General features: G+C 42.1%; 1 protein-coding gene across 3 annotated transcripts in view; it reads right to left on the bottom strand.

The window, feature by feature from the left end:
• Positions 1 to 27,602, bottom strand: part of si:dkey-9k7.3 (circularly permutated Ras protein 1) — a 71,503-nt gene that overhangs the window by 19,601 nt on the left and 24,300 nt on the right. For all 3 annotated transcript variants that reach the window (XM_063062030.1, XM_063062031.1, XM_063062032.1), the window contains 9 exons: positions 23,107 to 23,319; positions 17,634 to 17,777; positions 16,929 to 17,027; positions 15,134 to 15,225; positions 14,654 to 14,833; positions 11,406 to 11,453; positions 6,453 to 6,542; positions 3,318 to 3,469; positions 1,445 to 1,526 (listed from right to left, as the gene is read on the bottom strand). In XM_063062030.1, the coding sequence (XP_062918100.1) occupies positions 1,445 to 1,526; positions 3,318 to 3,469; positions 6,453 to 6,542; positions 11,406 to 11,453; positions 14,654 to 14,833; positions 15,134 to 15,225; positions 16,929 to 17,027; positions 17,634 to 17,777; positions 23,107 to 23,319 (1,100 nt within the window). The remainder of the gene's footprint in view (positions 1 to 1,444; positions 1,527 to 3,317; positions 3,470 to 6,452; positions 6,543 to 11,405; positions 11,454 to 14,653; positions 14,834 to 15,133; positions 15,226 to 16,928; positions 17,028 to 17,633; positions 17,778 to 23,106; positions 23,320 to 27,602) is intronic.

Here is a 27,602-nt window from a genome sequence, read left to right as displayed (position 1 = left end):
GTTGATTAATAAATTTCGGTTTGAATTTTTATCTTGTCCTTTATTTTTGTACTGCTTCCAAGTTACACTGTTACGATCAGCAACAGAAAGAAGGTGGGCTGATGATGAAGGGAAAATTGGAGTTGTGTTCATAGCCAGATAAGTTGGGCACTGTCTGCACCCAGAAGACTGGTGACCCCACGACAGCCTGACTGGGCAATATACAGACCACTGCAGAGTGAGGGCTGTCCTGCTCAGTAATGCAGAGAAGCACAGATTACAAATGATGTTCGAGCTCACCACTGCTCTTCTCTGATGCGTTTTATGAAGTTCAATACATGCTTTCAGTGCACAGGCCAGAGTTACAACAACACTCTGAGCACGTTAGTGACGACCACCTTCCACATGTTATCATAGCTAAAATGTAAATAGCACAGTGGGCTATTACCATTGCATGACGGGTACTCAGTTCCTGCCTGGATGTTGGGCATGAACCTTCATGATATGCTTGTGTTTGGCCAAGTACTACCTGGACTCTGAGGAAGTGGAGTTCCTTTTGTTTGTGGATTGCCATGCGTGCACTCAGTGTATGCAGCACCACAGGAAGCTCTGCAGTTCTCAGAGGCATACGGTCACTTTGAGTACTGCATGTTGGTGAGGGAGAGTGAAATGTACTCAGCTCCCTGGGACGGAGTATCTTGCAACCATGGACGGTAAATTGCCAGGTGCTGCAAAGTTTTCATCTGCAGCTTGGAAGAATTCTGACCTACAGAACCTCAGGAAAAATGAGACTTTGATACCCACTAACAAAGTAGTCCTTACTCTGCTCGGAGTAGCAGTTGTAGTTAGAACAAGTGGTTTATTTCATTGAGGATCTCCTTGCTCAGACTTAGAGCTACCCTGAGATATTAAGGTATTACTTGGTGAATATCCTGGTCAGCCATGGCCTGCCACTGAGGAAGCTTCACTCCCTCATCTTGCTCCATCTGCTTCCTGGTGACACTACATTCCCAAGGAAATAATTACTAATGGATTCAGGGTTGGGAAAATATATGAAGCTTGACATAGGCAAAGTTATTTAGCAATTGGCACCTAAGACTTTAGCAATTTTAGAAAACAGCAAACATTTCTGGGTCAATACAACAGCCAGAAATCAGAAACAAACCTATAAGTTAATGATTAGCAGTCCTTTTAAATTGTACTTGTGAGGGAAAAGTATCATTCATGTCAATGTTTCAGAAATAAGAGAGAAGCTTAATTGGAGCATTGAGCTTCAATTTTGTTAAACTGGTATCAAACCACCACTAGATTTTGATCAACAGGGTTAATAAATTTAAAGCACAGAGGATCACTCAGCCCATTACATCAGTCCTAGCACTTTGAAGGAGCAATTAGACACATTCCTCAGTTATCTTCCTGTTGCCCTGGTTCTAAATGCTGTAATTATAGATGCTACCCAGCCTACCTTTGACCCAGGATGCTTTGACGCCATTGACACTGCTACAAGGGCAGCTGGACCCAGGGCAGTCGCACCTTGTTCTCTCAGTCTGTAGGGAAGAATTATCAATAATGTGTCAAATTGAAGCACAAATTCAAAATTGTTTAATGTGATTTCCAGTACACAGGTATAAAGGAGAACAAAGTAATTGTTACTCCGATCCAATTTAGCGCAAAAAAAATACATAGTAAGATAAAGAATACAACAATAAAAAACAAAAAAAATATAAAAACACAAGATAGCATATACACATTGATTGTATATCTATAATGTGATGCTAGGCGCAAGACTTCTGTACATAAGGTGACACTGACAGGAAAATGATAAAGTAATGGTGGGTTAATGGATGGAGGTGTTGTTCAGCTTTACTGCTTGGGAAAGTAACAGTTTTTGAGTCTGGTGGTCCTGGCGTGGATGCTACGCAGCCTCCTCCTGATGGAGTGGAACAAATGGTCCATGAGCGGGGTGGATGGGATCCTTCATGATGTTATTAGCCCTTTTCTATATATATGTCCTTGATGGCGGGTAGGCTGGTGATGGTGATGCGTTGGGCAGTTTTGACAACCTGTTGTAGAGCCCTCCTGTCTGCCGCAGAGCAGTTTCTGAACCATGTAGTGATGCAGCATGTTTGGATGCTCTCTACAGCACATCTGTAGAATGACCTGAGCATAGATGTGCCAAGTCCAACTCTCTTCAGCCCCTTCAGAAAGTGGAGGTGTTGGTGAGCTTTCCTGATTGTGTAGGATGTGTTCTGGGACCATGAGAGATTGTGTGCAAGATGTGCACTCCCAGTTTCCACTTGCTGTGTCACCGATGTAATTGGCTTAGGTATGCTGCGTTACCCAAACTTAGCAAAAGTTAGCATTTAAACTGTAATCGATTAGGAATAGAAAACCATTTAGAGATCACTATTGGACAGTTTGTGAACATAGGTTGAACACTATTGACTGTGAAAGTCCCTGATAATTAATGCTTTTAAAAGAAGACTTGTACTAACTTGGTCATTTGTAATGTGATCCACTGCTTTCAGCAAAGCCCAGTGTTAAAAACAAACAAAAAGAAATTGTAAAATAAGTGATTAAATGAGGCAGATCACTAAGACAGAAGAACAAGCTGCTTGATATAAAAGCTCTAGGTCTACTATTCAACTTCCGCCAGCCTGTCATCCTGCTCAGCAGCCAGTGTACTTGTCGCCTGTGCCTCTATCGCTCTGCCTGACAGGTTATTCCAAACACTCTCATCCTCTGCAAAGAACCTGCTCTAACTAAATTTTTGTGTTATTTTAGACTGAAAGAGCACTTGGATTTTCATCGCTAAGGTGAGTTTTGAGTGTCAGACATGGAAGGTAAGAAAATGCCCATTGAAACCATCTTGAGCATTTCTTCACACTCAGTCCTGTTGGTGGCAGATAACCTCCACGTAACTGGCTGTCAGAGAACTGTGCTATCTTTATATGAGCCAATTTCACAGCAGAGCTTTGAATCCTTTAATTGATTTCTTATTAACAAAAGCACCATGGCTACGTGGTGGTTAGCATGATGCTATTACAGATCAGGAGTTCAGAGTTCAATTCCTGCATCCTCTGTAAGGAGTCTCTGTGCATCCTCTGCATAGAATGCATGGGATTTCCCTGCGTGATCTGGTTTCCTTCCACAGTCCAAAGATGCTCAGGATAGGTTAATTGGTCATCTGAATTGTCCCATGATTAGGTTAGGTAAAATTGGGGTTGTGGGGTTGCTGGGGCAACATGGCTCAAAGGCCCGGAAGGGCAGACTCTGAGCTGCATTGCAAAATGAATAAAATAAACATTTAATTGGTAAACAATAAATTCAGTACTTACTCGTTGATCGTATAGCTTAGTGTTTGAAGGCTCTCTGCAATGCAATGTGGGCTTGGATAATCTCTGCCTTTTTCCCTTAGGTAGTCTGAATCCAACAGCTGATAATCACTCAGTTTGGTAGGCATCTGTGTTCCATCACCGTAGATTGTTACCTGGTAACAAGAAAGAGGTCGAGGCCTAGTATTACCCCAATTGTTTCTTGTTGGAGGATTTCACTCAGAGCTGCTATAAAGGATTGCAGAGTTTTGAACATAAACAATGTTCAAAGAAACTTGGATTTCCAGGACTTTGTGAGCTCCAGTTTTAAAAATATTGGCCCACCACAAAAATTATCACGTTTCCAGTCTTAATTAATCAACCTTGGGAGCTTCTGCTATTTATTTTTATTTGCCAGACTGTGAGAAGGCTATAATGTCGGGTCTTTTGAGAGCAAAGGGATTAGTCGGACAAGGATTTTCTTAACAGCCTTTTAAAAAATAAAGTGCGTTTTGTAACACCACCTGATTGTGTTGGTTCATAGATATTCCACTTAGTGAAATGCAAAGGAGTATGTAGGGGAATAAAATCTTTTAAAAAATCAGTGTGATAGGTCAGTGATTTCAAAGAAACTCTTTAAAATTAAATCTGGAAGAATTATACTTAACAACAAATACTGAAAGTATTTAATTACTGAATATGTTATGGTGAGTTTAAGACATCAGAATGAAATAGTTGCATGAAATGCATGAGATTCTGAAATCTAATTGAAATCGCAGCTTGAACCTTCGCACCATCAAATGAATCTAGCAAATATGATGCACTTAATAGCTTCGAGAAAATATTGCTATAAAAGACATCATTTAAGGGCTGCGAAAAAGAGGTTTGGTATTGAACTACCAAACTGTAAGGTATTTAGAATCATTGGATGTACAAGACCTCTGCTTAGTGAACAAGGAACAGTTTTAGTCCAACACCATTCACGCAAAGCTATCCTCCACTTTACGACATAGAACACCACAGCCCAATACAGGCCCTTTGGCCCACAACATTATGCCAACTTTTTAACCTACTTTAAGATCCCTCCTACATAGCCCTCTATTTTTCTATCATCCATGTGCCTATGTAAGAGTTTCTTAAATCCCCCTAATGTATTCGCCTCTACCACCATCCCTGAGGGCTCCATGCACTCACCATTCTCTGTGTAAAAAGTTTACCTCTGATACCCACCCCAATATATTTTCCTCTAAACACTTTGAAGTAATGTCACCTCACATTAGCCCTTTCTGCCCCTGGAAAAGTCTCTGACAATCTATTTGATCTATGCCTAGTGTCATCTTGTACACTTCTATCAAGTCACTTCTTATCCTTCTTCACTCCAAACAGAAAATCCCTAGCTTGCTGAACCTCTCCTTATAAGGCATGCTCTCTAATCCAGGCAGTATCCTGGTAAATCTCCTCTGTACCTTCCTTAAAGCTTCTACATCCTTCCTATAATGAAACAACCAGATGTAAACACAATATTCCAAATGTGGACTGAACAGACTTTTATAGAGCTGCAACACTTTGGCTTTTGAACTCAATCTCATAACTAATGAAGACCAACAGACCATGCACCTTCTTAACCACCCTATTAACTTGTGCTGCAACTTTGAGGGATCTATGGATGGGAACTCCAAGATCCCTCTGTTCCTCCACACAGCTAAGAATCCGGCCATTATACCTGTATTCTGCCTTCAAATTCAACCTTCCAAAGTGAATTGCTTCATATTTTTCTGGGTTGAACTCCATCTGCCACTTCTCAGTTCTGCATCCTGTCAATGTTCCAATATAATCTATAACATTCTTCTACACTCTCCACAACTCCAGAAGCCTTCCTCTCATCCGTAAACTTACTAACCTCCCCTTCCACCTCCTTATCCAAGTCATTTATAAAAATCACAAAGAGCAAGGGCCCCAGAACAGACCGCTGTGGAACACCACTAGTCGCCGACCTCCAGGCAGAATATTCTCTTGTCTACTACCACCCTTTGCCTTCTGTGTGTAAGCCAATTCTGTATCCACACAGCCACGTTTCCCTGGATCTCATGCCTCTCAACTTTCTGAATGAGTTTACCATGGGCAACTCAGCAAGATTATGAGAAGTCTGCAAGCAAGTCCATTCAGCAGAAACTCCCAAAATAACTCATTCATAAGAAGAGCAAAATTGTTCCTATGGGCAGTGACTAGAACTGGAGAAGCTGAGTATTTGGAGAGGATTATACTTTTGATTTTACTGTACACTGTTGATACTGGAGACCTGAATTGGGAAACTGGTCCATTTCCTAGAGGTTAAATCTTAATATCAGATATCATCTTTGATAAGCAGAAATTTCATGGAAAATGTTTTAAGCAGATATCATCTTTGAGTAGAATAATGGGGAAGGTGTGGTTAGCACAATGACTTACCGTGCCAGGCCTGGGTTCAAGTCCCGCTGCTGTCAGTAAGGAGCTTGTATATTCTCCCCGTAACCGTGTGGGTTTCCTGCAAGTGCTCCGGTTTCCCCCCACAGTCCAAAAAGGTACCAATTGGCAGGGTAACTGGTCATTGTAAGTTGTCCTATGATTAGGCTGGGTTAAATCGGGGGTTGCTGGGCAGCGTGACTCAAAGGGCTGGAACAGCCTATTCCACGCTGTACAGTAACTCAATAAATAACCAAGTTTCAACTACAAGACCACCTACATATCATCCATCGCCGTGAGACTATTAGCACAAGCCTGAGGCTTCTATTGTATCTGTATATGTGTGTGATATGTGCGTGTGTGTATATGTATACATGTGTGTGTGCGCATGCGTGCATGTGTTAGGGGCTGGTTATGGCTGCTGAGATTTACAACAAACCAAGATAATGTAATCAGTTACCTTTGACAGGTAAGTTGGTTGGGATATACCATCAGATAACGCAAGCTATCCACCAAGCATATTGCCCTCTGATATATTCAGTTATACTTTACATTTGCTCAGAGTAAAGACCCACCCTATCTTCTACAAGCACCTCGCTGGTGTATCTGCTAGCTAATTACTTTTTAATCTTGTCAAACCAACAATCTAATGTGCCTGTTTGTAATGTTGACTCATCCACTGTAATACCACCATTATGTCCCTTTTGACACCCATACCTCATCATTAAATGTCACCAAGGCAACTCGCTTCTGGGGACAAGTCTGAGTCATGTGGTTCAAAGAGGTCAAGATGGCTTCTTGAACATTCTGCAAAATAAAGAAGAAATATTGTCAGTGTTAATAAATTATAGCTTCTACACAAAAGCAAGTCTTATGTTTTAGTATTATAGATGTGGGACAATGAGGATTGATGAACTGAAGTACACCACACCCAATGGCTTTGCTGCACCTGCACTGTGAATTATTCCTGCAATTGCTGCTGTATTCATAATGGACTTCAGGCCATGTACAGCTTTGTTGTACAACACATGTTTCAAAATACATCTTTTATCAAAACACACATGTGACAAATGTTTTCTATAAACTAAAACTGAGTTAGTTACTTCTTCGTAGGTTTTGTGTCTGGGTGGAGGAAGAGTGGCAGAGGTCAGTCTCTCAAAACCTCTCATATATTTTGTAATAGGACAGAAAGAGCAGCAAAAACCCGCACTGTGCGGATCAGAAGTTAAACCTGGGATTCTTCTAGTCTATGTGGCACATACACTGTTCACTGAGCTACTGTGAAAGATACTCAGTTTGCCCTTCAATTAAAATTAAAATCCAGACTCTTCCTTCAGTTTTATTCATGCAATTAAAAAGTCAGCTTAACACTCACAAAGTATCAATAAATCCACCAGCTCCATAGCAAAATGATTTGCTCTTGGAATCTGAGGTATCAGTGGTTTTCAAAACTTTTAGCAACAAATTGATATTCTATTGCAACCAAATGTCATTTCCACATCAAGTAGTGCTTTTATCTTTTCTCTTGTTGTCTATTTCATATTCAGCGGAATTTTTTTTCAACAGTTCCTAATGGTGAGACACCACATTCCAAATTCCTAGGTCCTGATAGTCCTTTCTTTTGCTTATAGATACAGGTAGAATAAACACATGGGAAAGAGTGTGTGTGTGTGTGTGTGTGTGTGTGTGTGTGTGTGTGTTGGGGGGGGGGATCTGTCAGATACAATGTATCCCATGGTGTTTCTCTGTTGCAGCCTTGAAGTTTTGTATGAGCCAAACCTACATGCCAAATAGATAAATAGACAGAGATACTTCATTGATCCCAAAGGAAATTACAGCGTCACAGCAGCATTACAAGTGCACAGATATAAATATTAGAAGAAAGAATAAAAAATAAGATTCCACGAGCAGTCTAACGGGGGCGGGGGGGTGTCATCACTTCCCCAGCTACAGAGTCTAATGGCCAAGAGTGAGAATGACCTCATATAGGACTGACTGGAGCAGTGCAGTTGTCTTAGGCTATTACTGAAATTGCTTCTCTGTTCAGCCAAGGTGGCATACAGAGGGTGAGAAACCTTGTTCAGAATTGCCAAGATTTTCCACGGCATCCTTTGTTCTACCACAGCTCCAGTGTGTCCAGCAACAAATTACCAACGTTTAAGGAGGCAGCACTCGAAGCTCAGAATTATCCAAGCATCCAACTGGGCCTTGCCAGCTGGCTGATATTACCAGGCGCTAGACTCCACTGGGATGGTCCCAGTCATGTGCCTGAAGATGGAAGATGTTCCAGGTTACTGGGTTAAATCTAGGGGAAATGGCACTGCTTTTAGAAGCCTGTTCCAATGCACTGGCTGCCGCATTTGAGTGGCATGTGTCAGGTTGCATATGAACAGTCTCTTGGGGAGGCATGTTGATATTTTTAATACTTTAATGGTTCAATTAGAATTGTATTAACATATCACTGTGGGACCATGGGCATCCCTCATTGGAACCCTTCAGGGAAATCAAGGTGAGAATGCAGTAATAATTAAGGAGAATGAAGAGAGTAAAACAAGCCAATAGGTCATTAAGCCTTACAGCTGCTTTTTGCCTGCGTGTGTAAAAGTCTTTGAATATAACATTTGTATTGAGACATTAATTAACATCTTCATGACATTGCATGCCACAAAGATGCCTGTTTTCCAGAAATGTACAACTGATGTTCTCTGTATTTATTTTTAATTTGCACATTTTGTCTTCTTTTGCACATTGGTTGTTTGTTAGTCTTTGTTTATGTATAGTTTCTTTCATAAATTCTCTTGTATTTCTTTATTTCCCCGTAAATACCTGCAAAAAAATGAATGTCAAGGTAGTATACGGTAACATATACATACTTTAATAATAAATTTACTTTGATTTTTGAGTTTGATGTGGAAGTCCCACGTAGGAGCTCTCAGATTAGTGTGGGCGAGCTTTTGGACTGGTGAGGTCGTGCTGTGTTATTCTGGGTGAGAAGCCGCAGCGGTGCAAATTGTCAGCACTGCATCAGCTCCTCCAGCAGCAACAGTCTCTTCCCACAGGTATGAGGCTGCAGAGGAGAGCAGGGCAGTGAGAGGGGCAGCTTGCAGAGCTCTACAGCTGGCACATGGGCACAGGCAGATGATAAGTTTCCCATGGGAGCCTCCGGGGTGTATGGTCAAGTATAACAGGTACTTGCAGACTGTCACACTTAGACCTCTTGCATAATGTGTAGTCATATTTTACCAATGGTTCCAGCAGGCCTCAAGTTCTTTGACTTTGGACCTTCCAGGAATATGATAAATGTTGCAATTGGGCTAGTTATAAATGCATATGAGAGATGCCTGGTGGCTTGTCTGCCAGGGTGACTATTAATTACCAATATGTCCTCCACAGGAATAGTGAGGTTCTCGGTCTTGCTGCTCTGGCTGATATTGCACTGCACAAACGTGGTGATCAAAGCATCCCCAGATCACCCTGGAATGTTCATGAAATGCAAAGCTAAGTGGTGAGCAGCAAGATAGGGTCTTTATACAGGCAAGTCTTAGATTCCCAGGCAGTTACCGTAAGATGTTAATGCTGTATTCCACCCTCACTGATCTCTCTTCAAGCTGGCTGGTCAGAGATGAGAACGTGGGTGTGACACCTGTGAGAGATTTGTCTGGAACTCTATATGGGGATGGCTTGGCCGATGACATGTAGTTGTGTAACTGGACAAGAGATCACTGCGCTGAAGACGCAGTTAGGCAGCCCACACAGATCTAGTGGCACTCTTCAGCACCCTTGCTGGAATCTCTAGAATGGATGTGGTGTTCTCCCTGTGACATGGCAGCAGAATTTAATCATGAATGAAGGTCAATGCTTGGAGCACAAGGCCTCCTCACAAGTTCTGAGAAGGGGATGTGCCTGGTGCACCATAAGTGGCAGATATATTTTCTGCCTGCATATAATTATGGTAGCAAAGTGCATTTCAGTTCCATAAATTGACCCATATAGTATTCACATACAAATTCCATTTGCTAACAACTCACTTCCACCAATAAAAACGGTCTGTAAGGAGTTTGTATGTTTCTCTGTTGTTGTGTCGGTTTCCTCCCACATTCCAAAGACATACGAGTTAGGGTGGTCCTGGAAGCGGTCACACTTGTGGGCTGCCCCAGCACCTCCCTGATACCAGCGATGCATTTTGCTGTATGCTCTGATGTACATGACAAATAAACCTAATCTTTTTTTAAAGTCAAAGACAGTATTAGATTAAAGAAAAATATGTATGGTGTTGTTTACATGGCTATAAACTCTCATGATTTTATTGAGGAAAAAGAATGACTGATAAAGTGATACAAAATAGTATATGAGCAAAATATAAAACATCAAATGGAAGAGTTTCTCGAGGGTATAAAATAGATTAGGAGGAGATTAGCAGAATACATATCTTTTATAGGCGGAGATAGGAGACAAAGAAACTCTGAAAAGCAAACAGAAGAAAATCTGCAGATGCCAGAGATCCGAAGCAACACACACAAAATGCTGGAGGAACTCAGCAGGTTGCGCAGCATCTATGGAAAAGAGTAACGTCGATGTTTTGGACCAAGACCCTTCTTCAGGATGGTCTGAAGAGGTCAGTTTGTGAAAAAATAGTACTGGAGAAACTAATGAAACTAAAAGTCAACAGATCCCTGAGGAATGATGGTTCATACATTTATAGATGTTATATAGCAGGTGTCTACATTAAATGTCAGATCCATTTGCTTTGATTTGCCAGAATTCCCTAGATTCAGAAGGTAGAAACAGAGAGAGACAGTGAGAGACAGACAGAGAGACAGAGGGAGAGAGAGACAGAGAGAAAGAGACAGACATACAGAGACAGCAAGAGACAGAGAAAGAGACAGAGACAGAGCGACAGACAGAATATGATGGGGCAGAGTTATGAAAGTTAAAATGTATTGAAACACTTGTTAAACAATTTTTGAGATCGTAGCTAGCAGGATGATACACTGAGATCAAAGGAAGTTGAAAGTAAAAAGAGTATGAGAAAGCAGCTATCATATAAGTCAAGAGGATAATGGAAAACTGAGGATAAACTAGATTCTTTTACTGTTCCTGGTTCAGATTTCTCTGGGAATGTCCTCTGTAGAGCTGTGGACACCAAGTATGCCACTACACTCAGATATATTTTTAGGCAGTGATTTTTCAGGACATGAGCATATGGGTGACACGGTAGTGTAGTGGTTAGCACAACATTTTACAGAACAGGCGTGCTGGGTTCAATTCCCACCACTGCCAGCACGGAGTTTGTACATCCTCCCCATGACCACGTAGGTCTCCTCTGGGTGCTCTGGTTTCCTCCCCACTGTCCAAGTTGTACTGGTTGGTAGGTAAATTATTATAGTGATTAGATTAAATTGGGGGATTGCTGGGTGGTGTGGCTTTATCTCAATAAATAAATAAGTTACTGAATATCTCAGCAATTATTGACTTTTCCAGGTGCTACTTAGAAATTGATAGCAAGTCACCTTCTTGAACAGCTGAAAACCTTCAGCTGAAGGTGCCCCCACACAAAGGGACTTCCAGCATTCAGACAAGCAATGAAGAAAAAGTAAGTACAACAAATGAGAACTTGCAATTCCCAATATATTCTCCCACCCTCCCTGAAATATAGCAGCAATTGTGTACCTGCAGTCTTGATATGTGAGCTGTCCTGAAACTATTTGCAGCCTTGACCTAAAGAAAAGAATCAATGACCTTGAATTAGTTTGGATGTAGGTTCTGGATAAATTGCAAACAATTTTATTGATCTCAGGTTCAGCAGAATATTCAATCTCTATAATCAAAAGCAACTCTGTGCAATGAAGCAGATTAGTCCAGCGGTAATCTAATTAAACTGATTTTGGTTGGTGGTTTGAGGAAGAAATTTTTGCTCGGGCAACCAGGAGACTTACATCACTGTATTACTTAAATATAGTTACTAACATCCACCTGAATCAGCCTCCAAGAGGACCATTGCCTTGTTGTGGTTTGGAGGCTTGCGTGCCACAGTGACCTGGAGAGCGATGTTGGCTGGAGTCAGGCAGGGCTTTACGTTTTGGCTCTTGGTACGGTCACCTATGCCAAACCAGTCAAAGGGTAGAGGCCAGACTAAGAGTGGTCCACCGGTCTTCCAGGTTCAGGGGTTCAGCTCAGGGCTAACAACCCTGACTGGTCAAACAAGATTGTTACAGAAACAGCAATGAAGAATCCTCCTTTATCTGAGTGTGATGGTATTCCTGGGTCTCCACCTGGGATGTGCATGACTGACACTAGAAAAACCAAGAGGAAGCTACTGACATGATGAAGGAAGCCCTGAACATCACCAGAGTTGGAGGACCTTCATTGCTGCCTGAAATGCCAGCAGTTAGTAAGTAAGTACCTGAATCAGCATAAAAGACAGTGGGATTTCAATTTAACACCTTGACTATTATCTCCCGACAACGCGTTTGAGGCAACCTAGACTGTGTGTATCTCAAGCCATGACTTACTGATCTATATATTAAAAAAATGGCCATCTACCAATGGAGCTAAGTAACAGTTATAATTGGTCTTTATTTCAGAATCAATATCCATCAACAATATACATTGTTCCACATAGGTTTTATTATCTCCTAATAAGGTATGTGTGGTATTTCATGGAGAGACAAGAGACTGCAGGTGCTGGAATTCAGCAGTCCGAATTGCTTTTGTGTGGTACCTAATGATTGTTTTTGCATATCACAAGATTCTGAGTCTTACGGATGGTTTACATGTCTGAGTACCAAAGGATACCCATAACAAACCACCTCTTAACACAATGATCAAGGTTAAACAAGTAGTTCTTTTTTAAAATAGTTTTTTGTACAATATAGGATGCCATTTGGCTCGCTGAATTGACAAAAAGCCCTACTGACTGTTTAGATTGACGTTATTATTTCTGTACAATCTTCCTAATTTCATATTAGATTGATATTGTACAAGCATTGATCAAATGATTACCTAAACTTTATAACCTACCTGCTCTTTGTATGGTCCTACTTTGTTGCATTTCCTACAAGTTTTGCCTTTAAACCAGCATTGGTCTGTTGTACGTGAGCCCTTGCCACAACAGTAACGCAAGTTATGTGGCCAAGCCAGTTTCTGTTTAGATCTTAAAATTATGTTCATGCACACATTAATTCTTGATTGCAACCCAATTTTGTCTCTGTCTGCTGTTTCCATTGATACAGCTATTTCAGCTGCTCTTTTTAATGTAAGTTGTGCTTCATTTAGTGGCCATTTTTGAATGCTTTCTTGTAAGACTCCACAAACTAAATGATCTCTCAGTGCATCTTTAAGCCCATTGCAGAACTGACAATGCTCAGACAATTTCTTCAATACAGCCATGTACACTGAAATGGACTCCTCTTCCTTTTGATTCCGCTTATGAAACTTAAAGTGTTCCACCATCAACAATAGTTTTGGTTCTAAATGTTTCTGTGTTACTTTCATGATATCAGCAAAGCTCATTTCAGCTGGTCTGGTTAGACCAGTCAAACTGCTAAGAAAACTGTATACCTTTCCACCCAATGCATTCAGCAAAACTGGCACTTGTTTTTCATTGGCTATTTCATTTGCTTTAAAATACTGCTCAACTTGCACAGTATGCAACATCCAGTTATGTCTTGTGTAATCGAAAATGTCTATCTTACCAATGTAGCCAGCCATTTCTGCTTTTTTTTTTTAACATTTATGGTTATTATCAGCTAGTACTCAATGTTTATGGACCTGTGATTTTCATCTGTTTTCTGCCTTTTTTTTTCACCTAGACTGTCTTGCTGTACATTTTTTTGATCTGGAATGTCTCGCTGCACTTCAACTGTTAGGTAGGCATCTTGGGTTTGTTTTGAACCTACACATCGCCACTGTTACGTTTTCTAATCTAAAACATAAAACTAATCAAAAGAAAAACATGGAGCAAGGGAGGAAGTGTGTACTCTAGTAGTATTTTTACTTTAGTGAGGCATGCACATATGATGTGGTGGCATAATGACGTGGTGCCGTTCAAGTAGTTTTACACTTAAATTGTAATGAATTATATAAACAAGAAAGCATGCTTGATCAAGCAATATATTATCAATATTGCTAAGATAGTAAATATACAACACATGTATGTGTACATGAATGTAGAAGTCCCAACTTTCTGTTAGCTATTGACTGTAGTTTTCTACGACTATGCTCGACGAAGGGATTGTGGAGCTCTGTGAAGTAATGTGAATTCCTTTGTACTTCAGCAAAAATCTTCCTTCAGCAATGAGGGCCAGTTTCAGCTGGCTGTAGATTTCTGCATTGACTTCAATGAATTTGAGAGATTAAGTGTACTTTCAGACTCTTTTCATTTTTTTAGTTTTCTTGAATGTTTTCATTTTCTTTGTTTTAGCTAATGTAATAGTACTTTGTCAACTTTTTAAAGAATTGATTTTAATAATATTGTAATGATTTTGAATGTTTCTCTATATTTCAGAAACTTTATTGATAATTTGACAAATTTTATGTCCAATTAGGTGAGCTCTTTGGCTTATATGGCTGCCAGGATTTTGTCAGTTTTGTGGGTGGGCTGCTTTGAAAACTTGCCCTCCACCAGCCTGTTGTTTCACAGGGCCTAATAACTGTGCTTATTTTATCCAGGAGTTCTCTTTTTGGAGATCTAAGTAAAGTGCGTGCATAAGACAGATCTCTGCTGTTCACAAAACCAGGTCATTACTTTTAGTAGTATGGCAGAGCTGTATATAGTGACTAGCTTGTCTTCTTCCACCATAAATTAAACAAATACATATGTTTTAAGTAGAAATTTGAGATGCTTTGGTTCCTAAAGTGTTTTCCATGATATACCATTCATGGGGCAATTTCCGAGAAGCCCCAGGACTTGTCCTCACCTCATTAGTCACACACATGCTTCCAGAGATGTCCACACAGAAGACAACCAAGGAATCATCCACGTTGACGTAATCATCATCAAGGGACTCAGGGACATACAGGATATCTTGACTGGCGGGTACTGTTCTGAAGGATTGATTGATAATATTATGCTTTCGACAGAATTCGCAAGGCCATACCTGGATAGGAAAATAAAGAGAGTTCAAGATCTAATGAAAGGAAAGCTCATCTAACAGAGATAACAGACAATATTAAAGAAAACGTCATTATGGACTAATTAAAACGATATACTCTCAGGTCAAGGGTATTCCATCTGTGTCAGATAAAAAAAAGCAGAATTCTGCCTGAAAATGAGGCCAGTGCACTGAAAACAAAGCCATATTTTATTATGATTCTTTGAACTATAGCAATGATGCACCTATAAGGGATCCCAGCCCTCGCTTTCTAACGTTTATCACTAAAGGATGCAAGAGACTCACTATGTCTGCATGTTTATGGTGAATCCGGCTGATGCAGGACAGGGCCGCTGAACAGTTTTGGCAGTAAATGGCTTCCATTGCCTGGGTTTGCACTGTAACAGAATAGAGAAAAAAATATTTGTTAATATTAATAAAGTTTAATCCCAGTGAAATAATAAAAGATAGCACCTACAATAGGATAGCGTTTGAAAAGGACATAATTGTGTGGGAGGATCGTATCAATGGAATCCTATCACATACAAGACCCTAGCTTTACATGTCAATAAAGCTTTTCCCTCTACCTCTGGGAAAATGGGATTGGCCAAGGAGAGTGAATGGAGGTAGGACAAGGGAAAATTAGTTACACTCAGTGATAAGTAGTGGGGTTGGCTGGAACAGATGACCAGGAGTTAAAGGAGCCATGCAGGCAAACAAGATTTTCAATTTGGTTAGATAGACAAGTGGAATTTAGAGTTGATAGTTAGATGAACATTGAGATTCAAAGGTGACTGATCCTTCAGTTATGGGCTTCCTAATGATAGGAGAGCAGGGTTTGGGTGAGGAGGGGCAGAGAGGTACCAGGAAGGGTTAACAACATTGACAGCAAGACCAAGGTGGAAAATGTTTGGAATTCAAAGAGAATTGCTCATCTTCCACATTCACCAATGTGAAAGATGTTGAATGCAAGGAGGGAAAGAGAAGATGGCGGCGCGACGCAGCGCGCGCGGCCGTTCCGAATGAATATCGATATGTGTAGCTAGGGGTGCCGTGCACAATCCAGATTTGATGGGGACAGTCGTGAAAACGCAGAGGAACATCTGGAGTAACTTCTGGAATGCCTGCTTTGCTGCCGCTGCTACTGTGCGATCAAGAATCTCCGGAGACGAAGGCCCCAAATCCTCGGCTTTGCATATTGCCTGTTGCCGGGGCCGGGGTCGAAACGCTCGGCAGAGATGGTGCTCGGTGCTCGGTGTTGAATAGGTGGTCGGAGGCTCGGAGTTTTTCGGAGTCGGACTGTAGCTGGATGCTTCCGGGATGCTGCATCACCAAGTTGGTGGCGCTGGAGGTTTACTGTCTGCGTGAGATGATGGGACTTTCGAGAGACTCTTGTGACTTTTACTGTGCCATGGTCTATTATCAAATTATGGTATTGCTTTGCACTGTTGTAACTATATGTTATAATTATGTGGTTTTTGTTTTTAAGTTGGTTTGTTATGTGTTTTCATGATATCATTCTGGAAAAACATTTTTATCATTTCTTAAAGCATGCACCAGTGACATGAAGACATGTTACAAATTGTTTGAAATCACAAGATGCAGAGATGGATACTGTTTGGGCACTAAAGTCACATAATTGGATTTTTGATCTGGCTGAATCATAAATTGAAAAAAACAGAATGTGCTTGATGACAGAATTTCAGGCCAGTGTAATTTTCTGTGTCATAACAATGAGCACAGGACACAATGCTGAAAGTTTTAAAATCAACATTTCACATATATATATATGAAAGTAAGCCACCAGAGAAACCTCAAAATTGGCTGAAGCTGTTTCTTTGAGCAAATATATAAAGGGTGTTAAAGATATTTCTCAGCAATATGTGAATGCTTTTTATAAATACAAATCTTCCTTCCTGTATATGTGACCTAGCGATTTACAGACACAGGGTGGAGATAATTACATAACGTGCATCAGATTTGGTAACCCTGTATCCCGCAGAGCAGATTGGTGTGTTAAAATGTTAGCCTTGTCTAAAATGAATATCTAGTTCTCAATCTTTTTCATGCAAATGGACAATGAGCCTGGTCATCTACTCACCATTATTTATATCTACCAGCGTTCCCAGGTTAAGAGAAACCACGTTTATATTTGCTTTCCAGTTTGTGTGGGAAGTGGAGTTCTTTGAGGGTCGTGGAACTGTAAGAAAATAATTGCATTTGAACATTCAAACATCCAAAATATTATCAATTATTATTGCCTTAAGCACCTAATCATAGAGAGGCCAGCAACATCAATCAGCCCAAAGAACTGTGAGTTAGAAAGTGGAGCCGGACTCATTTGGGAACCTGGTGGTCCATTTGCTTATTTTGGAGGAGCAGCAAATTTTACTTCCTGAGCCTCAGCAGTAAGTAACTGTAATGTAGATGGTCCCACACTCATCATACACAGGTTATCCCTGGGTTAGAGCAGGGCTCCATTCCTGTGACCTGTTTGGAACCTAAAATATTCCCAAGTAGGAGCGAAGCAAGCTCCCAGGCGGCAGAAGATACGCACAGCCCTGAGGCAGTCAACAAATCCTTCCTGCCCCAAAACTCTTTTGTAAGTACAGGCTGTACATTAAGTCAGATGCTCAAAAATGGGGGAAGACCTGTAATCTGATGTTATAATAGAAAGGTTGTCCAAATCCTTTAAGCAACACAATTTATAGAAAGAAAGATTTTATTAATTCAGTCATTGTTCCAGTGTGCTTTAATGCCAATTGATTATGGTTAATGCTTATTTATTGACCATTAGTTTACTCACCCCGCTTGGGCCGTGGTGGAGGGATCTGGGATTGTGGTTGCAGTTTAGCTGGTAGAGTTGTGCTGAGCTGGTGTGTAGTGAAGACGTTTGGCCTCTCAATACTGAGGCGCGGAGGCAGAGGAGGAGCCTGGCTGTCTTCATTGTCTGATACCAAACAAAATAAAAGGGTTCAGAACTTAACAGAGAACATAATATGCATGGTTCACAAACCCACTTCAGTCTGGCCTGTATGCAGCTGCAGACATACCCTGTGTGGTTGTATCCTGTTCTTACACTGAGCCACCTTCCATTGTGTTGTGTGACGTAACAGTTGTGCTGAAAGGGATTGACTCATATCCAGGCGTCCATGAGGTGCTGTGGTCGATCAGCACTGGGGATGTGCATTGCCATAATCTCTTACCTCACAGGCGTGCATATCGCTCACACCACCTTTACGAACAAACCAGGGGATCAACACTTTTTCAATGAAGAGTGCAAACTGGCAACTGGCATGTTGAGTACAGCACTGGGAAAGCTTCTTCAGATAGAACAGCACAGCACAATATCGGGTCCTTGGGCCTGTCCTATTTAGCAATGTCGTGCTGAAATTATTAAGCGAACGACTCTAATCCCTTCTGTCTGCAAATGGCTCATATCCTCCAATTTCTGCATATTCATGTGCCCATCTACAAGCCTCTTAAATGCCTCTGATGTACCTGCTCCCACCACCACCCCATGTTGTGCGTTCCAGACACCCGCCACTTTCTGTGTAAAACTAAACTTGCGTCACAAATCTCCTTTGAACTTACCCACTCTCACCTTAGATGCACATCGTCTAGCATTAGATATTTCAAGATTTGGGGGAGGGGGAATACAATAGCATAGTGGTTAGCACAACAGTTTACAGCGCAAATGACCAGGGTTCAATTCCCACCGCTGCCTGTAAGGAGTTAAGGAATTTGTACTTTCTCCCATGTCCTCTATGTGTCCTGGTGTCCTCCCACAGTCAGAAGACCTACTGGTTGGTCAGTTAATTGGTCATTGTAAATTGTCCCTTGATTAGGCTGGGATTAAATTGGGGTTCTGGGGGGTGTGTCTTGAAGGGTCGGAAGGGTCAGAAGAGCCTACTCCGTGCTGTTATCCCAACAAACAACAAACAAACTCCGGGAAAAAGATACAAGCCCTCTACAGTACCTATACCTTTTATAATCCATCTGGCCTCCCCTCAGCACTATAGAGCACATCTGTGCCAAACAACAAAAACATCAGTTAAAAGACAAAGCTAACTACTCTCATAACCAAAGGATCAGATTGAAGTTCAGCTGTCCCACTGCATCTGTTGGTATTGCTACTGGTTTATTGCTGACACGCGCTTCGAGATACAGTGAAAAGCCTGTTTTGCATATCGTTCATACTGATCAAATCATTTCACAGTGCATTGAGCTAGAATATGATGAAACAATAACACTTCAGAATAAAGTGTAAAAACTAGTAAAACAAAAGGTACAGTGCAGGTAAATGATTACAACAAGATCGATATGAGGCCAGGAGTCCATCTTATTGTATAAAAGGCCTGTTCAAGAGTCTGTTAATGATGGGACAAAAGCTGTCGTTGAGCCTGGCGTCTGCCGTAGACCTCTTTTGATGGTGTGAGGGGATCCAGGAGTGCCCCTATTAACTGTTTGAAGAGAGACAGAGAGAGAGTTATTTACCACCGATATGTTGCTTTTGAAAAGAGAGAGAGAAAGAGAGACGAAGAATAACGGTTGGACTGTCACTTTAAGGTATTGGAAGTAACTCTGGATTTTTACTGAGTTTGGAGTTGGAGACAGTACCGAGCAGCTCGTAAGTTGCTATGGTGACCGACAGCAGGTTGTTGATGTTACTTTCAAGGACTTGTTGCCTGCTTGTGCACTTCTGTGCAGAAAAGGAAGGAGGGACTCTTTGAATGACAGGTGATGCTCAGCCTGGTGAGATAAATGGGAGGTCAGATGATACAGACCTCAGACACATGATCTGGACACTGAATGAGAATTGTTGTGCCCGCAGGAAAAGTGGGTTTTGGAGGATCGATCCAAATTGCTATTCCAGCGTGAAGAGAAGGGGTTGACTGGTGGGGAGTTGTCTATGTGTCCACCCTTGCCAGGGTGATAGCTCCACCACAGGAAAACCAGTCCCCCTGGTTAAAGTCACAGTCGGTGACTTGTAAAGGATTTCGGAGGACGACAAGAAGATCAACGGCATCAGCTCACCTGAAGACTCAACTCTCGCTCTCTCTCTCTCGCCCCATCGCTATTCAACTAAATACCACGAACTGAACTGAACTTTACTCAACATCGTAAGACTGTATCTTTTTACCCCTAGACTTAAAGGAGCTTGGTTATCATACATATATATTCCACACTTTTATATATATTCATTGCTAACCTGTGTGATTTATTTACATTGATATTACTGTATTGCGTAGTTACTAATAAATATTAGTAGTTTATAGCAATACGAGACTCCAAAGTGGTCTCTATTTCTGCTGCCTTTCTTTATCCCCATCACGGGGTACGTGACAATGGTAGGCAAATTGCAGTAGGTCAAGGATGTCTCGAAAGCTGGAGCTTATGTGTGCCATGACCAGCTTCTCAAAGCACTTCATGATACTTGATGTTAGAGCTACTGGGCAATTTCATTAAGGCACATTATCTTGTTTTTCTCGGGATCTGGGATGATTTCAGTCTTCTTAAAGCAAGGAAGGAATCACAGCCTGAAGCAGGAAGAGGTTAAAGATGTCTGCAAATATCCCTGCCAGCTGAGGTGGTTGTGAATGGGGGTGGATAATTGAACAGTTAACCGGAGGAGGAAGTTCCTAGATCATCAGTATCCTCACTGATAGCAAGGCCCAGATGTGAGTGCTAAAGAATTCAAGAGTACTGAACACATGAAACATTTCAGCTTTCTCTTGAGATCCTCTCAGCACAGAAGTAAGTCTGCAGCTAATTCAATTCACTCTGTGTGACATCATGAAAGCACTAGATTCAGCGAAGACTATGGTGCCAACAACATCCTAGCTTTAATACTGAAGGTCCGCACTCAGTATCGCTGGGCAACCTGTTCCAGTATTATTACCTGACAAGAGAGAAAATTGCTTAAGCATATCCTGTTCACAAAAAAAAGCAGGACACACCCAATCTAGCTATAATTGATGCCTAAACAGTAACACAATGGGACTGTCACCAACATTACTACCAAACAGTACTTACCGATGACACAAAGCTGGGTGGCAGTGTGAAATGTGAGGAGGATGTTATGAGAATGCAGGGTGACTTGGACAGGCTGGGTGAGTGGGCAGATGCATGGCAGATGCAGTTTAATGTGGATCAATGTGAGGTTATCCACTTTGGTAGTGAGAACAGGAAGGCAGATTATTATCTAAATGGAGTCGTTAGGAAAAGGGGAAGTACAGCGAGATCTAGGTGTTCTTGTACATCGGTCACTGAAAGCAAGCATGCAAGTACAGCAGACTGTGAAGAAAGCTAATGGCATGCTGGCCTTCATAACAAGGGGAATTGAGTACAAGAGCAAAGAGGTCCTTCTGCAGCTGTACAGGGCCCCTGGTGAGACCACACCTGGAGTACTGTGCACAGTTTTGGTCTCCAAATTTGAGGAAAGACATTCTTGCTATTGAGGGAGTGCAGCGTAGGTTCACCAGGTTAATTCCCGGGATGGCGGGACTGTCATATGTCGAAAGATTGGAGCGACTGGGCTTGTATACTCTGGAATTTAGAAGACTGAGAGGGGATCTTATTGGAACGTATAAGATTATTAAGGGATTGGACACGCTGGAGGCAGGAAGCATGTTCCCGCTGATGAGTGAGTCCAGAACCAGAGGCCACAATTTAAGAATAAGGGGTAGACCATTTAGAACAGAGTTGAGGAAAAACTTTTTCACCCGGAGAGTGGTGGATGTATGGTATGCTCTGCTCCAGAAGGCTGTGGAGGCCAAGTCTCTGGATCCTTTCAAGAAAGAGATGGATAGAGCTCTTAAAGATAGTGGAATCAAAGGTTACAGGGATAAGGCAGGAGCTGGATACTGATTGTGGATGATCAGCCATGATCACAGTGAGTGGCGGTGCTGGCTTGAAGGGCCGAATGGCCTACTCCTACACCTATTGTCTGTTGTCTATTACTCATTAATAACCCACACACCAAAGGTCCATTTGAGTTTCACCAAAATCACTTGGCTGCATACCTCATGGTCTTACTCCAAGCATAAACGAATGAGATGAAGTACAGGAGCTAGGTAAGAATGATTGCCCTTGACATCAATTGTTGAGGCATCAAGGGACCCTAGTAAACTAAAATAACAGACATCAAAGGGGAAACATCCCAGTTTTTGGGATCAAACTTCACATAATGGAGTATGTTTATAATTGACAGAGGCCAAATATCTCAGGCCCCAGGGCATCACTGCAGGAGTGCTTTGTATGGAATGGTGTTGAGTTTCTTTAGAATTGCTGGTACTGAACTCAGCCAAGTAAATGGAGAGGCTTTGGGATGTCAGCAGGTTACACATACCAAATCTCTGACTTGTGCTTTGGTTTATGTGACCAGCACTGTAGAGTTTATCCAGATCTTTGATGCCATACTTGTACAGAATGTCTTTCTTGCCTGGATAACTCTGATACCATTTTTCAAACCCACAATTTCTACCATGAAGGAATACAGTATATGGTGCACAGGAGCATCAGCCTCTGCAGATTCCCCTTCAAGATTCATACCATCCTGATTTGGATGTGTATCACAGATCATTCAGTATCACAGAGTCTAAATTCTGGAAATCTCTACCCAACAGTACTGTTGGATTACCTTCCCCAGACAGACCAGTGTTCCAAAAAGGCTACGTCACCAATTTCTCAAGGGCTCTGAGGGGTGGGAAAATAATATTGCCTTTCTCTTAAAGTTTCTTCTTACACTTGTCATCCTCACTGCATACATTCTGAATTGAATTCAAGACACAGTTTTGTATACTAACTTTATTGTTTGTTGGTCTTCAAAACTTCCTTACCTAACCTCTCTGGGTTGTCTTTGGCTTATGTAACTTAAATGCTTATAAAATGTAAACTTGGCATCTCTTAAACATGATTTTCTCCAGTACCTCACCATGATAATATTAGCAATTGAGCTATTTTAGAGGTAGTCATTAAATCACATTTCATCTCCTTTCCTCCTACACCCCGCACCCCCACATCCTCCCTTCCACAGATCTCACATCAGCTTCTGTGTGAAAATTGGCTGCTCCTTTAGCTGACAACACAAGGCAAATTTGGCAAGTCAAATACACCCTCAATTCTCACTTCTAAGTGGCAAAATATTTCAGATATATCTAGTCTTAAGCACTAAATATGACAACTTCCTCTTTCGTTCCTTTCTGATTACTGTAAAATATAACCACAAATCCATCTGTTGTATCTAGATAGACCAGTGACCAACAGTAAGGTTTTACCTTTTGGTTGTGTTGTTCTGGCCACAATAGGAGGCCCGAGGCTCTTTGCTTGGTTCCTCCTGTGTGCAAATTTTGGTACTGTGGCATACAGACATTCCATCCCAGCTGGAGATGATGTGAGGAAACGATTGTTGTATTCATGGACATTTTCTTGGATCTGTGCTGATGGTGGTCTGAAGTTTGTGATTGAATAGGTTTGATTTTCAACAGCATCTGAAATAGAAGTCAATCTCTTTAAATAAAACAAAGATGAAAATTATACACTTGTTAACAATATTTTAGCGTTTTTCATGGGTTGGTGAAGGTTGTTAATGCTCCATACAATCGTGGGCCAGGGATTCCAGAGCATTTACATTATGCACACATGCATCGATGGACAGAGGGATCTTGTGGACCCAATCTATAGCTAACTGTAAGTGGCTGCACAAGTCAAGGGGGTGGTAAAGAAAGCAAATGGCATGCTTGCCTTTATTAGTTGAGGCACTGAGTTCAAGAGTCAGTAAATTATGTTACAGATATTAAAAACCTGGTTAGGCTGCACTGCGTCTGGAGATTTGAATTCAGTTCTGATCGCCACATTATAGGAAGGATGTGGAGGCTTTGGAGAGGTTGCAGAAGATGTTTATCAGGACGCTACCTGGATTAGAGGGCAGGTGCTATAAGGAGGTAGGACACACTTGGGTTGTTTTCTCTGGAGTGGCAGAGGTTGAGAGGTGTCTCGATAGAAGGTGAGAAAAGGCACTGGTACTGTAGGCAGCCTGAATCTTTTTCCCAGAGTTTGTTTGTTGTTTGTTCATTGTTTGTTCAGATACAGTGCAGAGTAGCACCTTCTGACCATTCAATCCACACAACCCCTCCCCCCCAGCACCCTATGGATGCTGTCTGGCCTGCTGCCTTCCACCAGCATTTTGTGTGTGTTGCCCCAATTTAATCCCAGCCTAATAAAGGGACAATTTACAATAACCAATTACCCTACCAAGATGTACGTCTTTGGACTGTGGGAGGAAACCGGAACACACAGAGGAAACCCAGGCAGTCACAGGGAGAATGTACAAACTCCTTATAGGCAGCGTCGGGAATTGAACCCTGGTCATTTGCACTGTAAAGCGTGGTGCTAACCGCTACATTACCGTGCCGCCCCCAATTGTTGAAATATCTAATGCACTTAAGATGAGAGGGGGTAAGTTCAAAGGAGATTTGTGACGCAAGTTTAGTTTTACACAGAAAGTGGCGGGTGTCTGGAACGCACAACATGGGGTGGTGGTGGGAGCAGGTACAACAGAGGCATTTAAGAGGCTTGTAGATGGGCACATGAATATGCAGAAGTTGGAGGATATGAGCCACGTGCAGACAGAAGGGATTAGAGTCGTTCACTTAATAATTTCAGCTCAACATTGCTGAAGGACCTGAGGACCTGATATTTTACTGTTCCATCTTCTATGTTGTGTCTGAAGAAGTGCTTAACAACACCACATGGGGAGACCCACACCAATTTTGTGCAAGGACACCTTACAAGAGGAAAAAAGGATCATTCATACGGCCCAATGCATCAAGCGGAACAAATCAGGCCTTGTACAGTCAGTGTGAAAATTGGCCTTTCCTCTACTTACCCACACAGGATGGGGTGGGTGGGGATGTGCACCTGCATTGGGGGAATGGTAACAACTGAAGTCTGAGGGGGGGCTGTTACCATCTTCAGAGATGAGGGTTTGAGGTGAATTAAGTATTGAGTGGCAGTGACAGTCTGCTGGTTGACTGACAGTGGGGGTGCCTGGAGAGGAGCTGGATGTGGGTGGCTCAGTTGGATGTGCACTAAAGATATTAGCAGCAAGTAGGACCTACCATTGTATAATAATGGATGACTTGGACTTCTCAGCCTTAATTCTGGAGTTAAGTCCAGCCCTGTTGCAAATAGACTGCATATCATGGAGACGTTGCATTAAATTTGTTACGTGTGCAACAGGAGCAAGTACAAATTTGTTTCAAATGAAATTCACCTTGCATTGCACAAAAATGCTCCTGGTTTCAGGTTTGAGTAGAAGCCAAGAAAAGCTGCCTCTCCTCATTGCAGCACGGTGCCCAAACCCGTGCCTTCAGATCAGTCAACATAGAAGCAAGTTCAATAGCCCTTTGTGCTTGCGTCGGCTTTTCAAAAGTGCGATTTATCAGGCTCACTTTCCTTTGCAACTATAGATCTATTTCTCACTTTTGTTGTTCTGCAGCCTCTCAGAGTCTGGATGCGCCATGGCTTGGTATAACAACTGCCCTGCATGTGACCATGGGAAACTGCAGAGAGCTGTCACCTCTGAACTCTGTCTCCACTTCTCACCGCCTCAGTAATGCAGCCAGCATAATCAAAGCCTCCCAACCACCCCAGGCGATTCTCTCCTCTCCCATACAAAGGTAGAAGATACAAAAGCTTGAACGCACCAGACTCATGGACAGCTTGTCACGGTGGCGTAGTGGTTAGCACAATGCTTTACAGTCCAGGCGACCCGGTTTGATTCCCATCGCTGCCTGCAAGGAGCTTGTACCCCGAGACCACATGGGTTTTCTCACACATTCTCTCATGCTCCCACACGGTCACTCTAAATTGTCCTGTGATTAGGCTCGGGTTAAAATGGGGGATTGCTGGGTGGCGTGGCTCAAAGGGCCAGAAGGGCCTATTCCAGACTGTATCTCAATCAACAAATAAAGACCCCGCTGTAATGAGACTATTAAATGATTCCCTAATACAATAAAATGCATTCATGACCTCACAATCCACCTCATTATAAACATTTGCACTTCATTGTTTACCTGCACTGCATTCTCTCCAGAGCTGTTACACTTTATTCTGCATTTTACCCTGTTTTACCTCAATGGCCCGTGTAAGGATTTAATGTGCATAAGCAGCATGCAGGACAAGCATTTCACTCACCCTTTTGCACCAATCCTGCATTAATTCCATTTTAAATTTCTCACCAACTGGCCCAGGATTCTACTCGGGGCAATCTACACTGGCCAATTAGTCTACCAACTTGAATGTCTTTGCTGGGTCGGAGGAAGCAGCAGTATCAGAAGAACTCAATATATTTTCAGGGAAAGTGTGTAACCCTGTGCAGAAAGCACCTGAAATCAGTCTTTTGTGAGTCAGCAACTCTTTGAAAGGCAAAGAGCAAACCAGATGGAGTGCTGAGATACACTAGGATGATGAGCGTTCTCCTGAATTGAAGCAGATTAGAGTTTTGCTTTTTAAACAGTTTCCCACCCTTTCCACAAAGACTGTTACTGTTGAGATGGCTGAAGTGGCCTGTGTACATACAGAGTGAATGTTCCAAAGGAAAGATCAAGCATTAAATGGCTGAGATTTGCTGCCTTTGGAAGCTTATATCAAATGGAAGGAGATTGCATGTAAGGCCACAGCTGAGATGGTGGAACGTTTACGGCTTGCTGCAAATACTGAAAATGGCCGAGTGGTGATATCTGGTTATCGCTAACGGGCAGACTAATTATGATGATGAATTGTCTGGGTAAGTACCGAGAAAATGAAATAACGTAAGTCTAATAATGAAAGAACAAGGTGCCTGGGGGCATTTGTCTCTCCTGAGTAAATGATCTCCTGTAAGGGTGTTTGCCCAATAAATATGTTCCATGGTTTAGTGCCCGAAGCTTCTGGAACTGCTAAGGATAAGTCAGGGAGCTACAGGCTCATCAGCCTGGCATCAGTGGTAGGGATGAAATTGGAGGGAATTTTGAGGGACAGGATCAACCAACATTTGGATAGACTGTCAGGCCTGCACAGGCAGGCACCCTGCAGTCTCCGCCCAGTTAACAGGAGTCACCTGTCACCTGTTTCCAACACATTACCTGCAGCCTATTTAAACCCAGCTCTTAATTGAGTCCTGTTTCACCCATCGAACCAGTCAGCCTCAAACAGTTGCTTCTAGCCTTCAGTTACTTTGTTGCTTGCTGTGGTTAGTATTTACTCTCTCATATTTTGTGGCACTGCATGGTTTGTTATTTTGCAGTGTATTAGTGAAGTATTGTTTACTGCTAAATCATCTCCACTGCTCTGCTTTTGAGTCAAGCCTCTGTACAATTCTTGACAGGACAAGTGAACCAGCAGTTGATCCAGCAGAGTTTGGTTGCCAAGAGGAAATCATCCATCCATATGATCCAGAAGCAGCAGGAAACCATTGACCATCTACCCACTATGCTCAACCAACTCTCCGCCTTGATACAGCAAACCTGTGCCCGTCAACCTCTCCCCTCAGAGCGCCAAACATTTTGACGTGCATCTTGCACTTCGAGATCCAGCCATCCCTGTATTTTACGGACTGAGCCAAGATTGCCTTTGTTATTTCACTCTTCTCTGTCTGAGGTCTGACCTGGGCTGCCGCTAACAGCGACAATAAGATCCCTATTTGCAACAGATATGAGGATTTCGCTGCTGAGATGTTTCGGGTTTTTGACCAGCCAGGAAGTGGAAGGAAGGCAGAGGATCCGATATTTTG

The sequence above is a fragment of the Mobula hypostoma genome, chromosome 11, assembly GCF_963921235.1.
Source record: "Mobula hypostoma chromosome 11, sMobHyp1.1, whole genome shotgun sequence".
Lineage (NCBI taxonomy): Eukaryota > Metazoa > Chordata > Chondrichthyes > Myliobatiformes > Myliobatidae > Mobula > Mobula hypostoma.
This window is presented reverse-complemented; position numbering and strand designations above follow the sequence as displayed.